Below are 17,522 nucleotides of genomic sequence, written 5' to 3'. Positions count from 1 at the left end.
TATATTTAACCACAATGGGTTCACACCATGTGATGTACTTTTCCATTAAAATATATTTGCATTATTGTAATCAACTTTTAAAGGGAACTTATTTTACATAATAACTCCTAGTTGCAGCCACTAATACACCAGGTTTATGTATTTTGTGAAGGGCCCTGGCAATGAGATAAATCATCTCATTTGTTAAACATGATGCAGTCTATTTAGATCAGATGCATTAAGACTTCGAGAATGCTTAGCATCCACCCTGGCATGGACAAATACATGGAAGATATACCTGGAGTCCTGGAACTTGAAGTAGGCTTCCCTCCTTCCTGGAAAATATCTCCATCTAATAAGCCTTGATTTAATTGGGGTTTGAAGATTTGCTGAACCATTTAGACTTACAAATATTTAACTCTAATAGTACCTCTATTAAACTTCCCGTGATATCTTGCTTTTAACTGAAATTCAACTCTTGCAACCAATTAAGCATGAATTATTCTGCTGTAAATAAGCCAAAATACTTGCTCCAAAATTTTTGTCCTTAAACATAAGTAGTTGGCTTCAACAAAATCAGATAAGCTAAGCCACATAAAATGGGGGGGGGGGGGGGGTTGCGGTGGCTGTGTAATTTACTTCAGCCCAAGGAGGTAATTAACCTACTATTGCTTTAGTTGGAAAGCAGAAAATTCACCCATCTCTGATCATCATTTATTTGAAAAACACTTATGATGACCCTCCTCCAGTGCGTCCCCAAACTCTCGCTGACTCACTGAAGAGCCTGTTGCCATTCAGTTAAGGAAAGGCTCATTAAATGTGACACTAGATGCCAATGGATTATTCCAATGGGAGAAAAGCTCAGAGAGCTGTATTTGTTTGAACTACTTGGTTTATTCAATGAACATGCACCAGTTTGCCCTGGCTTTAGTATGGACTGAATGTAGACAGTTGGACTGTCATATCCATGGTAAACCCTGGCCAGTGGAGGTCTCCATGTACCAGTTGCTTTGAGTGATCTAATTTCTCTATTTTTTTTTGGTGGAAGGAAGGAGAGAAATTTTATAAATAGATAAAAATTTAAAATGGAATGTCAAAATTCATTACCTAACAGTTACATAAAAGAACAAAAGGGAATTGATACGATTATTGCACAAAAAACTGTGTTCCATTCTGACCTATTTAATTTGCAAAAATATAATGGACTAAGTGCACCAATGATTTTCATTAAATTAAGAATGATTGACTGTTTTCAGATGCTCTAGTGGTTTCTGAGAAGCGATTTACAAAGCACTTAGATCAAGCTGGCCACCTTCACCTGCCAGCCTGGCCTCCTTTTCTTGATGAAGTTGAGCACCTCCTCCTGTAGGCAGCATATGGTTGGTGGGACACACATGTAAAAACTTCATCAGAGGAAAGTTGGAAGCATTTCAAACATCACACTGGATAGAAAAATGGATCCAGAAAGATGTCGCAGCAATAAGCTGGCCTAGAAATTTTTATTTTATTATCTATTTATTGAGATACAGCATGGAATACGCCCTTAGGTCCTTCGAGCTGTGCAGCCTAACAGTCCCCCAGTTTAATGCTCCCTAATCATGGGACAATTTATCATGATCAATTAACCTATCAAGCAATATGCCTTTGGACTATGGGAGGGAACCAGAGCCCCTTGAGAATACTCACACGGTCATGAAGAGAATATGCAAACTCCTTACAGGCAGTGGCAGGAAAGCATATAAAATGGGTGGTGTGAGGCTGATGTTTTCTTTTTGTGAGGATGTGCTACTGAAAATTATACCCTGCATTAAGACAAAAGGTGTTTTATATACAAGAACAGGTCTTGCATGATTATTAACCTCATTACTGTTCCCTCCATAGTGATTGTCACTGGGAAATGAGTGGAGGTTCTGGTTCTCGCAGAAAGATGGTCATGACACACCTAGTCTGTTCTGCAAGAGCATGTACCATCAGATTGATATGTATGTGCAAATGCAATGCGTGGAAAAGGCACAACTTTGAAAGGAAAAGATGCCTAATGCAATCGGATGTTGCTGTGCATGTTCAGACACCTTCATGCATTGCCCTGTCCTTTAAGAATCCATGTAAGAATCAATGTTTAGAAATAAATTCACCAACTTTCAAAAGATTATGTTTGTGATGACTCAATTGTCAAAGTAATTTTTACCTCATTATCTTTTGTAGTTGGTTGCAATAAATTCACTCCATTGTTAATTGGTATTTCCTTGGTCAACATTTGATGGTCCTCCATTCCAAAAAATTATTTAGACACTTCTCGATGGAAGAATTTGCCACTATATTTGTGTTAGGCTCATTCTAAGTTACATGACAGTTTAAATCACTATATTTCATAACTGTAATCCTCAGGTCTGCCTGCTCAATTCAGCAAAGTTTTGGAAGAACATAGTGGCAGTTTACAGAAATCTCCACATATGACGCAGTCATTGAAAGGGCATTGTTATTCATGATGCACCGCAAGTCAAGATTGTATCTGCAGGAATGTCTTGGGAGAGCTTCAAATCAGCTTTTCAAATCCTTCATTAGCAAGCCATGTAGGAAAAGTAATCTTCAATCCAGTGATTATTCAAAAACCACTGAAATGTGGTATGAGTAATGGTATTAATAGATTGGCTCCTTTGTGATTGTTCATCCAAGAGAAACAGGAATTTAAAAACAAATATACTGTACATCCAATCCAGTTTCCTCTTATCAGGACGAAGGTCTCTATAAGTCATACGATGGTCATGAAGTTCAGCATTCTGTCCTCAAATCAAGCAAAATCACTGACAAAATATCCGTATATCAAAGGGCAACAATGAAGTAAAAAGTGCAGTTCTTTTCCTGTTAAAGTGCATGAATGAGGTAAACTAATTTCATTGAGTTTTTCAAATGGCTCAGACAGGAACCATTCTTCCCTGCATCTGTTGCACCTGGGCCCTCATTCCCTGGACGCTGCTCAGGATCTTGTTCTGGTGCACCATTGTTGTGATTCCAATGCGGACCAGGTCACTATAGAAACAAATAGTAAATGACAAGAGTCAATATATTGTTCTTTCAAAAGCATTTTATATATTCCTTAATATAACAGAAGATGCATGGAGATTGCAATTTTCTACAGGTCTGCCATTTATTTTCATTTAGATTTGCAGTAAAATTGTCCTCATGAAAGGATTCTATCTTTAGGCAGTTTTTGCCATTTGCAGCAAACTTACAAGGCAATTTACCAACAAAAGAAAATCTGCAGATGCTGGAAATCCAAGCAATACACTTTTGTTTTTTAATCCCATAGTAATGAATTCCAGTCCTTTGGTCGGAAGTACTAAGTAAGTAGAAACTACAATCCATGTACTTGGATTCAACATGCTAAATGCCATTAACAACTGAAGACAGAACCTATATTTCCCTTACCTTGGAAATGTAAGCTCATGGCCCACAGGCTGGGCTGAAAGGGACTAGACAATACTCTAGCCATGGTAGTATTAATGTAGTGAATAAGCTATGGGGTTTGAATTCCACTGTGGCAGATAGGGGATTTAAATTCAAATACTGAAATAAAGCTCGTCTCAAATTGGTAACCATAAAACCACCAGATTGCCAGTCAATACCAAAACATCTTCCTTTTAATCACTGCTTTTAATGGCAGGAAATCTCTCACTTTTACCTGCTATTGACCACAATACAAGGCTCAACCCTTGAATGTGGTTGACATTTAACTTGATGCAGTTCAGGAGTCATCAAGCAAGGACAATCAATGCCTTCACTGTCAATGTTGTTCCTATCCCCTGAAGGGCGTGGGGGTCAGTGGCAAGGAGAAACCTGAGTCAGGGTGCTACAATTGTCTTAGTAACAGTGCTAAGTCCTGTTGAAGTGTCTAGGCCTGAAACGTTGACTGTGATGCTGCCTGACCTGCTGAGCTCCTTCAGCATTTTGTATGTAACTCTGGATTTCCAGCAGCTGTAGAATACTGTATTTACGATTAGCAGTAGTGCTCTGTCTTCTGAAGCCATCTATATATTTGAACACTAATTTGAGCTGATACTTTGTGTTGTAATGGAGATGTACAACTGATAAATCATGTCTTTCAGATTTGATATTGAACAAAGCCCAACCTATCCTTCCAGGTAAAAGATACCATGAAAATAACTAAATGCCATACTAGGTCTACAGTGAATGCAATCTTACTGGCTCTCCAATCGGCCTTGAATCACCTGGACAATAGAAATACTTCTGTAATAGTCTCCCCAGCATCAAGGACACCTTCAAAATGTGATGCCTCAGGATGTCGGCATCCATCACCCAAAATGTGCCCTCTTCTCATTGCTATCATCAATGAGGTACAGGAGCCTGAACACTTAAGGCTGATTTACACTTGTGCCTACGCAAGTGGCCTCCGCCGTTGTGAGCATTTATACTTGTGCGTTGGTGTGTTTGCATCATGCTGCAATTCACTGCTAAAACGCTAGTTGGTGATGGGGTTTCTATGCCACTGTGTTGTGTTTCTTCGTGTTGAAACTTAACACGAAGAAACTCAAACTTTAAACAATGGAGACTGAAAACTGAAGGAGGGTGAATTTTCTGTGCTTCTCCGGCCACTGAGAGACATGGATGAGGAAATGCATTTCAAATATTTTCGGATGTCGGCAGGTAGACTTGACAATTTGGTTCATCGTCTCCAACCATTTATTTCACATCAGTGTATGCACAGTATTTTCAGAGACTGGTAATCACCATTCGAGTTTTAGCTTCAGGTGGAAGTCAACAGGCTGTAGCAGCTAGCTACAAACTGGTGTCAAGCACAGGGTCCTCCGTAATTTCAGAGGTCTGTAAAGGTTTATGGAAAGCATTGCAGCCAGAGTTCCTTTCCTGCCCTTCATTCGCCCAATGGGAAGCTATTGCAGTGTAGGATGACATGCAATGCTACCAGGCGGACCAATCACAGTTGTTTTAGTCTGCTTCGCCGCAATACGTAGTTACATTTTTGGGAGAGGTGTGCGTCAGGCTACGGCGTAGATACAGCATAGGGTTCATGGCTACGCCGTACCTGCAGTGCACATTTGACACACAAGTATAAGTCAGGCTTTACACTCAATGTTTCAGGAATAGCTTCTTCCCCTCCACCATCAGATTTCTGAATGGACAATGAACCCATGATAATTACCTCAGTAATACTTTTCCTCTCTTTCGCACTACTTACCTTCGGCCTTTAGGCTCTATAATGGGTCAACCTATAGCTGGGGAAGTGATGACACCCTTCCTGTTAGACTGTTTGAGGTAACTTATTTTTTATTCTTTCTTACTTCTCTTCTTATATTTGTATACTTGTCATCCTACTGTGACACTGTAATTTCCTTTGGGATCAATAAATATCTATCTACTTATTTAATTTAAATTTTATATATACTTATTGTAATTTATAATTTTATTATTACATATTGCAGTGTACTGCTGCTGCAAAACAACAGGTTTCACGACATATGCCAGTGATATTAAACTTGATTCTGATAGGGCCAAAGAAATCTTTTTGGTTCTTGGGCAAATACTTAACATTCAAGCTGCACCATCTGAAGCAGATGAATTGGTCATTTATCTCACTGATGCTAGTGGAACCATGTATGTAAATTAGCTGCCACATTTGCCTCCATTACAAGACTGTCAACAATTCAAAGAGTGTATTTGGATGACTTAAGTTCATTTAAGAAGTTATCCAAGTCCCTGTACTTTCTGATTAAGTTCAAGCAAATTACTGTTGAGGAAGACAACTTCCCTTTCTATTATCAAGTTCAAATATGAACAGTTACATAGAGATTCTCATGTATCTATTTTACTCCAGAAGAAACTCAGCAGCTTACTGTATCAGTAACTATGAGAGCCAGTATGAGAGCTACTCAAAAGTAGTTAGTGCGTGAATTCTTTTACAGCTGTCCATCAGGTGGTGTGGTTCTTCTGTCTTCAAATATTTGGTGTAGCATTTAAAAATGTATTGAATCTCACATGGCAAATACACATTTCATTCCAATCACCATACAAGTGTTGGTACTTACTCTTGGTTCATGTGTACTACAGACTCTAGAGAGGTGTATCCTGCTGCTGTGAAGTTATCTTTGTATCTATCCATCTTAATAACCTGAAGCCAGTCATCAACAGAATCCAAAGCAGAGAAGTCAGGTGTGCCTGGGTCTAACAAAGCAGTGGAGGGCCTATGGGGAAAGAAAATGAATATATCTTTAAAATAAACCATGAAATATAATGGTTTGAGAAAGGACTTCCCTACCCAATACATCTACATTATACACTACTAGGTGAAGAAGTTGTATTAATGTGTAGGATTTGTTAAATTCTGGAGTAAATTGCCAATTTATGCAGAACAGCACTGATATGCTCTTTTATTTCCCAAAAAGCTGGCAAAGTGCTTGGTTCTGATCGCAATCATAGAATATAAAATTTATTTGGAATATTCAGTGAGCTCCTTGTCACACTCACAGCCTGAGTCAAGCACTGGGAGCATACAGATCTCCTGCTTAATTAGCGAAGAAGTCCACCACCTTCCATGGAAGAGTCTACAGTTCCTCCATGAACCTCATCATTCACCTCAACCCACAAACCAAATCAACCTCAACCTCAACAAATAACCTGAAAAAAATGCAGACAGATCCTACAAAGGTTTGCTTTTTATAGATGGCAGCACTGGGAATTCCAAAAACAGTCTATAAAATTAACATTTATTTAGCTCCTCTGTTAAACATAATTCCCCTTTTTGTTACGTTATGTCTTAAAACTTTAATAACAGTAACCATCAGTATTATATTCTTTGATGTACTCTTAATTATAAAGAACTGGAAGTCAGGGCTTTCTACTAATAATACTGGAAAGTAAATTATAGAAATCTTATTAAGCTGAGCATTACAAGTTAATTTTATAATCTGCTAGCACAACAGGCACCTTCCTTCCCATAACCTCTTTCAGAATGGTTTAATAATGATTAATGAGGAAAGAAAGCATAAAATTTGTGTTTCTATTGATAACATCCTGCTCATTTATTGTTAAGCAGAAGTGTAGGGCCTTTGAGGCAAACAGTAATTCAGCTGAATACAGTTCAGCAATCGGCTTAATATTCATCTGAATACCTCCTTCGGCTCTTTTGAATGATTAACCTGCATAATATGGATGCGTTGTGGGCTCCTGGTCTGACAAATTTAAATCAATTTGAAAAAAGATGTGCCAACTAATAGCCCCAAAGTAACACACACAAAATGCTGAAAGAAGTCAGCAAGTCAGGAAGCATCTATGGAAATGAATAAAACAGTCGATGTTTTGGGCCAAGACCATTCATTAGGACTAGACAACAAGGGGGAAGATGCCAGAATAGCTCCAGGGTAGCTATTACCTATTGAACTCATGTAAAGGTCAATCATATCTAGTAATAATCTGTAACAGCACCAGCAAAGAACTTTGTGGTATTTCTCTCAGTGTTATGATTTGGAAAGACATCCACTATGTTGGTAATCACCGCAATCATTTCATTGCGTACAAAATAAGTAAATAATACTAAAACATTTGATATAGGACAACTATGTTGAATCTTATTTTTAATTGTTATATTCTTTAATTAAGGACTAGTTTAAAGAATTAAATACTTAATTTGAGAGACGTTGAAGGACTGAAATGTATTAAGCAAGGTGTTTCAATGTCCTTTATAGCCAATGAAGTACTTAAGTATTTTTCTCTGAAAATTCGAGAGAAATTCAGTCAATTTGCACATAGCAAGTTCACATGAACAGTAATGTCATTACGAAGACAACCTGTTTTAACAACGTTGCCTAAGGTGTAAAGATTGAATAATTTCCCCAGCCTTTCTCCAAAGAATACTCTGGGATCCTTACATCTATTTGACAGAGGAAACTGAATTTTCTGGGACTTAGGCCTCTGAAGTAGGACTTCGGCGTCTGAAGAAAAGAAGGCTAAACCAAAGTGAGCTTTGAGGAGCATGAGAGTGAAAACAATGTTTGCATTCATTTTAACTTTGCAGCAGAAACAGTAAGAACTACTATCTTGGTTACCTTGATCAGAATCATCAGCTGAATATTTTAATTCATTAGATGTAGCATAATTAGAAATAAGCAATTGAAAGTGACAATTGCAAAATTAAAAGTCAATAATAAGCGACTTGCAGAGAAAAATCTTAGATCTATCTTTACATGTAACACTTTATAATACTGACCTTGTATTCTCATTCACTGCTGTTCTTTTTAAGCTGCTTGGATTTCGAATCAGCTTGTCCAATATGTTGACAATCTGCACAAACTTGGGCCTGTCATTGCGTTCTTTTTGCCAGCAATCCAGCATTAACTGATGAAGGGAGACGGGGCAATCCATGGGAGGTGGCAATCGGTAACCTTCCTCTATCGCTTTAATCACCTGCAATAGCAACAAATTATTAAAGAGTGGTTCAGACCTTCTGGCCCTTCAAGTCTGCTCCAAGATTCTGGGTGACCACCTGCCTTAGCTCTAAATTTCCTGCAATATCTCCATTTCTTGATAACTCAAAAGTTTATTGATCTCTGTTTTGAATGAACCCAGCAAAAAAACCTTGGGTATAAGATTACAAATCAGCACCACCCGCTGTGTGAAGAAATCTCTTCTGCCTCAATCTTAAAATACCTGTCTCTCATTCTGAGAGTGTAATCGCTGATTCAAGACTTGACAGCTAAGGAAGAATTGTTTCTATATCTAGGCTGTTGGGCCCTGTAAGAATTTTGTAACTCTGATTGAGATCATTTTTAATTCTTCTGAGTTCTCCAAAGAATACAGACAGGCCTGCCTCCTCACATTGTAAACCCTCCGTCCCTTGATATGGTCTGATGAATATTTGTTGCTCTCCCTCTATGGCAACCAAATTCATTGGGTTTAAATCAATTTTTCTGACTTTGTATTCACATTCTAACTTACTTCTGTATGAACTGGTTCATGTCAGATGTAAAGAAGTTATCAGTGTTAAGTTATCCACTCTAGGATTTGTTTGCTCTCCTTGTACCTATTTTCCTGATGACTATACCTGTGCAAGATGAGCACCAACAGATCAGTGTGGTATCTCACCTAATCACATGTAGCTATAGACCAGGACCCTTTCACGCCCACCTCCCACCTCCATGGTAACTAAAACTAGCTGGATTTACGGAGTGCAATGAAGAAAGGCAGGTTGACAGCAAAAGAGCTAGCTGAAGGAAACAATTCCAGAGGACTGATCCTTACTGGCTTACGTCACTGCAATTCACAAGCATAGCACACACCAATGGATAACACAAGGTCTTCCCTGCTCGTGTGACTGAATCCCACAACACTGACTGTTTCTGTCCACTCCATGACTGAAATAAGAAGCATTTCCACTGAGTAATTAACCAGAGAGCATAAATCTAGCAATTCAGGAGAAAAAGATTGTTATGAAGCATGCTATTAGCATCTGACACACTCCACTAAGAACAGTGAAGAGAAGAAAATCTATAATACCTTTTCAAATGATAATGAATACCTAGAAGTAACACACAATTTGCTGGAGGAACCTAACGAGCTGAGCAATATTTTATTTTTATTTAGAGATGCAGCACAGTGCACTCTTCCGGCCCAATACACTCTCGTTGCCTAGTTACATTCATGTGACCAATTAACCTACCAACGCACATCAAAGTTGCTGGTGAACGCAGCAGGCCAGGCAGCATCTCTAGGAAGAGGTGCAGTCGACGTTTCAGGCCGAGACCCTTCGTCAGGACTAACTGAAGGAAGAGTTAGTAAGAGATTTGAAAGTGGGAGGGGGAGGGGGAGATCCAAAATGATAGGAGAAGACAGGAGGGGGAGGGATGGAGCCAAGAGTTGGACAGGTGACTGGCAAAAGGGGATATGAGAGGATCATGGGACAGGAGGGCCGGGGAGAAGGAAAAGGGGGAAGGGGGAAAAACCCAGAGGATGGGCAAGGGGTATATTCAGAGGGACAAAGGAGATTGAGAGAAAGAATGTGTGTATAAAAATAAGTAACAGATGGGGTACGAGGGGGAGGTGGGGCATTAGCGGAAGTTAGAGAAGTCAATGTTCATGCCATCAGGTTGGAGGCTACCCACTCTCCTTTTTCTCTCACTCTCCTTTTTCTCCCTCTGTCCCTCTGAATATACCCCTTGCCCATCGTCTGGGTCTGAAACGTCGACTGCACCTCTTCCTAGAGATGCTGCCTGGCCTGCTGCGTTCACCAGCAGCTTTTATGTGTGTAGCTTGAATTTCCAGCATCTGCAGAATTCCTGTTGTTTGCGAATTAACCTACCAACCCATCTTTGGAACATGGGACGGAACTGGAGCACCCAGAGGTAATCCATGCTGTCACAAGGAGAATGTACAAACTCCTTACGGACAGCAGTGGGAATTGAAATTGAGTTGCTGGTGCTGTAACTGTGTTACCCTAAGAACTATGCTACCTACTGTACATCGGTGGGAGATTTTAAATTGTTGATGTTTCGGGTTGAATGCAGCATTTCAACCCAAAACATCAATAACTTATTTTTTTCCATAAATGCTACTTGATGCAATGAGTTCCTCTAGCAGATTGTTTGTGCCTCAGGTTTACAGCATCTGCAGTGCCTTATGTCTTGGAAGTGAATATCTGTTTGATTAAGGAAACTATTACATTAAACATTCTGAGGCACAGGTTAAGGAAATTGGCTGAAGTGAAAAGCTATCTCAGCCACACACACAAAATGCTGGAGGAACTCAGCAGGCCAGGCAGCATCTATAGCAAAGAATAAACAGTCGGCGTTTCGGACTGAGGCGCTTCATCAGGACGTTCCGTGTGTGTTGCTTGGATTCACTGCATCTGCAGATTCTCTCGTCTTTGAGCTACCTCAGCCAATGGGTGCATACGGCCAGAATGTCTGCTTTACCTTCCTGTTTAGTTTTCATGGAAAGGGTGCAGCTCCTTTAAAAAAACACACCCAAAGGAATCAAATTGACCACATTTCATTGGAGTGATTTCCTATGATGCTCTGTTGAAGAGCAGCAGGGGTAGACAAGATCAGGTGTCACTACAAAATGCTGATTTTTTTTTGCGCTTATGTTTAGCATAAGTTACCAATTTAGTAAAAGAGTTGAAGCTTAAACACAAAGAGGCCAGCTAAAGCATTGTTAGAGAGTTGTTTTTCATTACATTTTCTGGAAGCGTTTAAGGAAACGATTCTCATTGGTGACCAGACTAGACCTGAGATGTGGAGAGCAGCCAGCTGTTTGGCAGGAATATCTGTTTTAATGTCTCAATATGTTCCAGTTTTGAGGACCAACAGGTCATTATAAAATGCGGAGTGTTACTTACAGGTGTACAGTCTTTTGCTGCACACCTATTGGGAAAGGTGAGGGCTTTTGGAACGGACCCCAAGAGTTTCTGAGCCACTTTGTCAAGTCTTCAGTTATATACATTTAAGATTTATTTGAACATTATTTAATGGTTTACCTAAAAAAGTGTGGTCCTATGGTTTAGATCTGATTTTAGGAGTCACCAGAAGAGTGGGAATGTTTGGTGTCTTGCAAGGAGAAAGGGGAGAAAGCTCCTAGGACATCAAAGCAGTATAGTGGTTAGCACAATGCTTTACAGTACAGGTGACTTGGGCTCAATTCCCACCACTGCCTGTAAGGAGTGTGTACGTTCTCCCCTGACTGTGTGGGTTTCCTCTGGGTACTCCGGTTTCCTCCCAAAGTCCAGAGATGTACCAGTTGGTAGGTACATGGCTCCAGGGTGACCAGAGATGGGAGCTCAACATTCAGGGATATTCAATATTCAGGAGGGATAGACATGAAGGAAGGGGAGGTGGGGTGGCGTTGCTGGTTAAAGGAGAGATTAACGCAATAGAAAGGAAGGACATAAGCCGGGAAGATGTGGAATCGATATGGGTAGAGCTGCGTAACACTAAGGGGCAGAAGACGCTGGTGGGAGTTGTGTACAGGCCACCTAACAGTAGTAGTGAGGTCGGAGATGGTATTAAACAGGAAATTAGAAATGTGTGCAATAAAGGAACAGCAGTTATAATGGGTGACTTCAATCTATATGTAGATTGAGTGAACCAAATTGGTAAAGGTGCTGAGGAAGAGGATTTCTTGGAATGTATGCGGGATGGTTTTTTGAACCAACATGTCGAGGAACCAACTAGAGAACAGGCTATTCTGGACTGGGTTTTGAGCAATGAGGAAGGGTTAATTAGCGATCTTGTCATGAGAGGCCCCTTGGGTCAGAGTGACCATAATATGGTGGAATTCTTCATTAAGATGGAGAGTGACATAGTTAATTCAGAAACAAAGGTTCTGAACTTAAAGAGGGGTAACTTTGAAGGTATGAGATGTGAATTAGCTAAGATAGACTGGCAAATGACACTTAAAGGATTGACTGTGGATATGCAATGGCAAGCATTTAAAGGTTGCATGGATGAACTACAACAATTGTTCATCCCAGTTTGGCAAAAGGATAAATCAAGGAAGGTAGTGCACCCGTGGGTGACAAGAGAAATTAGGGATAGTATCAATTCCAAAGAAGGAGCATACAAATTAGCCAGAGAAAGTGGCTCACCTGAGGACTGGGAGAAATTCAGAGTTCAGCAGAGGAGGGCAAAGGGCTTAATTAGGAAGGGGAAAAAAGATTATGAGAGAAAACTGGCAGGGAACATAAAAACGGACTGTAAAAGCTTTTATAGATATGTAAAAAGGAAAAGACTGGTAAAGACAAATGTAGGTCCCCTGCAGACAGAAACAGGTGAATTGATTATGGGGAGCAAGGACATGGCGGAACAATTGAATAATTACTTTGGTTCTGTCTTCACTAAGGAGAACATAAATAATCTTCCAGAAATAGTAGGGGACAGAGGGTCCAGTGAGATGGAGGAACTGAGGGAAATACATGTTAGTAGGGAAGTGGTGTTAGGTAAATTGAAGGGATTGAAGGCAGATAAATCCCCAGGGCCAGATGGTCTGCATCCTAGAGTGCTTAAGGAAGTAGCCCAAGAAATAGTGGATGCATTAGTGATAATTTTTTAAAACTCATTAGATTCTGGACTAGTTCCTGAGGACTGGAGGGTGGCTAATGTAACTCCACTTTTTAAAAAGGGAGGGAGAGAGAAACCGGGGAATTATAGACTGGTTAGCCTGACGTCGGTGGTGGGGAAACTGCTGGAGTCAGTTATCAAGGATGTGATAACAGCACATTTGGAAAGCGGTGAAATGATCGGACAAAGTCAGCATGGATTTGTGAAAGGAAAATCATGTCTGACGAATCTCATAGAATTTTTTGAGGATGTAACTAGTAGAGTGGATAGGGGAGAACCAGTGGATGTGGTATATTTGGATTTTCAAAAGGCTTTTGACAAGGTCCCACACAGGAGATTAGTGTGCAAACTTAAAGCACACAGTATTGGGGGTAAGGTATTGGTGTGGGTGGAGAATTGGTTAGCAGACAGGAAGCAAAGAGTGGGAATAAACGGGACCTTTTCAGAATGGCAGGCGGTGACTAGTGGGGTACCGCAAGGCTCAGTGCTGGGACCCCAGTTGTTTACAATATATATTAATGACTTGGATGAGGGAATTAAATGCAGCATCTCCAAGTTTGCGGATGACACGAAGCTGGGTGGCAGTGTTAGCTGTGAGGAGGATGCTAAGAGGATGCAGGGTGACTTGGATAGGTTGGGTGAGTGGGCAAATTCATGACAGATGCAATTTAATGTGGATAAATGTGAAGTTATCCACTTTGGTGGTAAAAATAGGAAAACAGACTATTATCTGAATGGTGGCCGATTAGGAAAAGGGGAGGTGCAACGAGACCTGGGTGTCATTATACACCAGTCATTGAAAGTGGGCATGCAGGTACAGCAGGTGTTGAAAAAGGCGAATGGTATGCTGGCATTTATAGCGAGAGGATTCGAGTACAGGAGCAGGGAGGTACTATTGCAGTTGTACAAGGCCTTGGTGAGACCACACCTGGAGTATTGTGTGCAGTTTTGGTCCCCTAATCTGAGGAAAGACATCCTTGCCACAGAGGGAGTACAAAGAAGGTTCACCAGATTGATTCCTGGGATGGCAGGACTTTCATATGAAGAAAGACTGGATGAACTGGGCTTGTACTCGTTGGAATTTAGAAGATTGAGGGGGGATCTGATTGAAACGTATAAGATCCTAAAGGGATTGGACAGGCTAGATGCAGGAAGATTGTTCCCGATGTTGGGGAAGTCCAGAATGAGGGGCCAGTTTGAGGATTGAGGGGAAGCCTTTTAGGACCGAGATTAGGAAAAACTTCTTCACACAGAGAGTGGTGAATCTGTGGAATTCTCTGCCACAGGAAACAGTTGAGGCCAGTTCATTGGCTATATTTAAGAGGGAGTTAGATATGGCCCTTGTGGCTACGGGGGTCAGGGGGTATGGAGGGAAGGCTGGGGCGGGGTTCTGAGTTGGATGATCAGCCATGATCATAATAAATGGTGGTGCAGGCTCGAAGGGCCGAATGGCCTACTCCTGCACCTATTTTCTATGTTTCTATGTTTCTATGTTAATTGGTCATTGTAAATTGTCCTGTGATCAGGCTAGGGTTAAATTGGGGGATTGCTGGGCAACACAGCTTGAAGGGCCAAAAGGGCCTATTCCGTGCTGTATTTCAATAAATAAATAAACATGAGGCATCTGCTATAGGAGAGAGGGATGGAAGGACAAAGTAAATTCCCACCCCCGCAAGAACAGGACTTCCATTCCTTTCAGAAATTCCTCCACCTGCAGCTTCGGAGTCATCCTGAAACTGCTGATTTAAGGCAGCAGTAGACTAGACATCAGTGAGGTGCATTTGTGGAGATGGATATGTCACTCCACAACAATAATACCTGATCATCTGTATGTTATATCTGCAGGAATATCTGTTTTACTATCTCAATATGCTCAAGTTATGATGACCAACTGTTCGGAACAAAAAAGATTTTCAAATCGGTATGTCTTATTAGTGCAGCACCAATTGGAGACAGCTTCCAACCTTTTATCCTAAAAAAATAATAGACTCAAATTAAACAAACTTACGTCTTGATTGGACATATCCCAGTAAGGCCGCTCTCCATAGGACATAACCTCCCACATCACAATCCCATAACTCCAAACATCACTTGCTGAGGTAAACTTGCGATAAGCAATTGCTTCAGGTGCTGTCCACCTGATTGGGATCTTTCCGCCCTGTAAACAAGAATTTGATCATCAGTTAGAAGGCAAAAGTTTGTTGTGCTGCCTCTGGTCATTTGATCATCTTACCCTGGCTTCCAGCACAAAGATCCAATTGTTGAGCTAGGTGAGTGTGGCCTTACCCGTGTGGTATACGCTGCCTCTGGATCATCTTCAAGAACTCGGGACATGCCAAAATCAGAAACTTTGCAGACTAAATTACTGTTCACAAGAATATTCCGAGCAGCCAAATCTCGGTGCACATAGCTCATATCAGAGAGGTACTTCATTCCTGAGCCAATTCCGCGCAGCATTCCCACCAGCTGAATAACGGTGAACTGGCCGTCATTCTTCTGTAAACAACACAAATCAAGTTCACTTCTACGATAATAGAGCAGGACTACATCTTAGAAAGAGTCTCTTTCCCAAAAAAAATGCATTTTCTTCAGAGCCTGACAATGACTTACCCTGAGGAATGCATCCAGAGATCCATTTTCCATGTATTCAGTTATGATCATTACCGGTTTACCTAGAGTTTCAAACAAAATGGAATTATTTGCCAAACATTTCCATTAATGAGATGAAAATGAGATACAGAGAATTACATTGGCTGTACTGTCATTTATCATGATAGATCTAATTTAATTAAAAATGCCACAATCTATGCCCTAGATGCATAGAAGTCTGGATGATTTATTGAATAACACGTTGGACACCATCTGTCAGATTAACCCTTACTAGTTATATATTTGCAAGGTCTTGTGTAATTTAGAGAATGTCTCTGGAGTTTAGCTGCTTGAAAGAAGTTCGTCTTTCCTTCCCATTCTTTACGCCGACTCTAGGGATCATAATTGCACCTTTTTAGGACATGACATGTTGCCACAAATTGATTTCACAGGTCCTTCTTGAAGCTGTACCTACTCACTGGAGCTATTTTCCACTCTGGCACTAATAATAAAAAGTGGAAGAAAAATCAGATAAGAATATACTCGGTTGCTGGTCTCTGTCAATTTAACAAGTGTACAAACAGTAAAATCTGTGCTACTACAATGGGGAATAAGGCATTAAAAATTTAGATGCCAGTGGTTGTTCACTGAAGTCACTAAGCAAAACCTGCTACATTCCAAATCAAATGTAGTTTAATTTTACACATGTAGTTCCTGATACATTACTGAAGATAATTATTTTAAGATTCTATTTAAATGCACTATAAGCTACCCCAACTCTAAATTGTTCATTTGGAATTTAGTTAGCAAGACACCAGTAGTCCTAAGCAGAAACATCTATTCTTCATGTGCAGAAGTGGCCTGTGTCTGCTCGCCGACTATTGACAATGAGAGGCATCACAATAGATGTAACCCTGTCCACACCTTATATTTACTAACTCAGTCACCAGATAGCAAGTGGATCCAGGAATGTGACTAATCTGGCTCTTCTTCCCTCCTCCCCCACATTCTCACAACCTCAATTCAGGAGTGCCAAAATCCTGCTGGATTACACAGGTCTACCCAGCTCAATACCACAGCAGACTCTTATTCCCAATTACTAACTTTATCACAGCAAGTCTCAAGAGAAGATTTCAGTTATACATGCAATTAATCTGCTAATAGCAGTTTTTCTCTCTTTCAGGACAGTGAGAAAAAAGATGGCTGTATGTTACAACATGACATAGTCTCAACTCTGCAGACCAGGTTCGTATTCAAGTCAGAACACGACGTGTTGAAGTGACAGCTTAGAGGCAATTCTGGAACTAAGGTTGGGGACTTGATTTGCATTTTTTATTTTTTGTTTACTAAATACTGTCTATTATCATACCTATCAAAATCTAGCTGAGATGAATGTTTTATTAAGTGACAGCCATTAGAGAAGCAGGAACAAGGGCAAATGTGCTCATTACGGTTCTGTACAGTCTGCTGGGTATCAAGCAATAGGATACAATAGGTCAGGTTACACATTCTCTAAATTTAAATAGCAATTTCTAAAAACTGCTTTTACAAAGAAATATTCTTCTGTTACTGCTATGCTTGCAGATGAGTTGCAATGCTTAATTGTTGCACATTTATCTAGAGAAGCTTGACTTCTTAGTCACAAGGGAAGAATGAAATTCTTGTGCATGAACATTTATAACATCTCATCCTTTCACAGGCAGGTAGCCTTAGATATGGTTTACGACAAAAAGGAATTGTTTTGCTGCTTAATATCGAGTTCCTTGCCATCTGTTTTCACCTATCCCATGACACCCTGCCAAGTCTGTCACAGTTTCAAAAAATATCCCGGCCTAAATAGACCTAGATATTAATTTCACTGCAAATCTTAGT

The 17,522-nt window shown here is 40.3% G+C and overlaps 1 protein-coding gene across 1 annotated transcript in view; it reads right to left on the bottom strand.

Annotated features, from left to right (window-relative positions):
• The window catches only part of LOC134345360 (ephrin type-A receptor 4), a 133,836-nt gene that overhangs the window by 1,174 nt on the left and 115,140 nt on the right, over nucleotides 1-17,522 (bottom strand). Inside the window, exons 12-17 of the mRNA XM_063045889.1 lie at nucleotides 15,672-15,733; nucleotides 15,348-15,557; nucleotides 15,070-15,219; nucleotides 8,219-8,415; nucleotides 6,042-6,197; nucleotides 2,168-3,009 (exon numbers count right to left, since the gene is read on the bottom strand). Coding sequence (XP_062901959.1) covers nucleotides 2,895-3,009; nucleotides 6,042-6,197; nucleotides 8,219-8,415; nucleotides 15,070-15,219; nucleotides 15,348-15,557; nucleotides 15,672-15,733 — 890 coding nt within the window. The 3' untranslated portion in view covers nucleotides 2,168-2,894. The remainder of the gene's footprint in view (nucleotides 1-2,167; nucleotides 3,010-6,041; nucleotides 6,198-8,218; nucleotides 8,416-15,069; nucleotides 15,220-15,347; nucleotides 15,558-15,671; nucleotides 15,734-17,522) is intronic.

Source organism: Mobula hypostoma, chromosome 4 (genome assembly GCF_963921235.1).
Source record: "Mobula hypostoma chromosome 4, sMobHyp1.1, whole genome shotgun sequence".
Lineage (NCBI taxonomy): Eukaryota > Metazoa > Chordata > Chondrichthyes > Myliobatiformes > Myliobatidae > Mobula > Mobula hypostoma.
The sequence above is the reverse complement of the archived record's forward strand: the minus strand, read 5'-3'. Positions and strand labels throughout refer to the sequence as shown.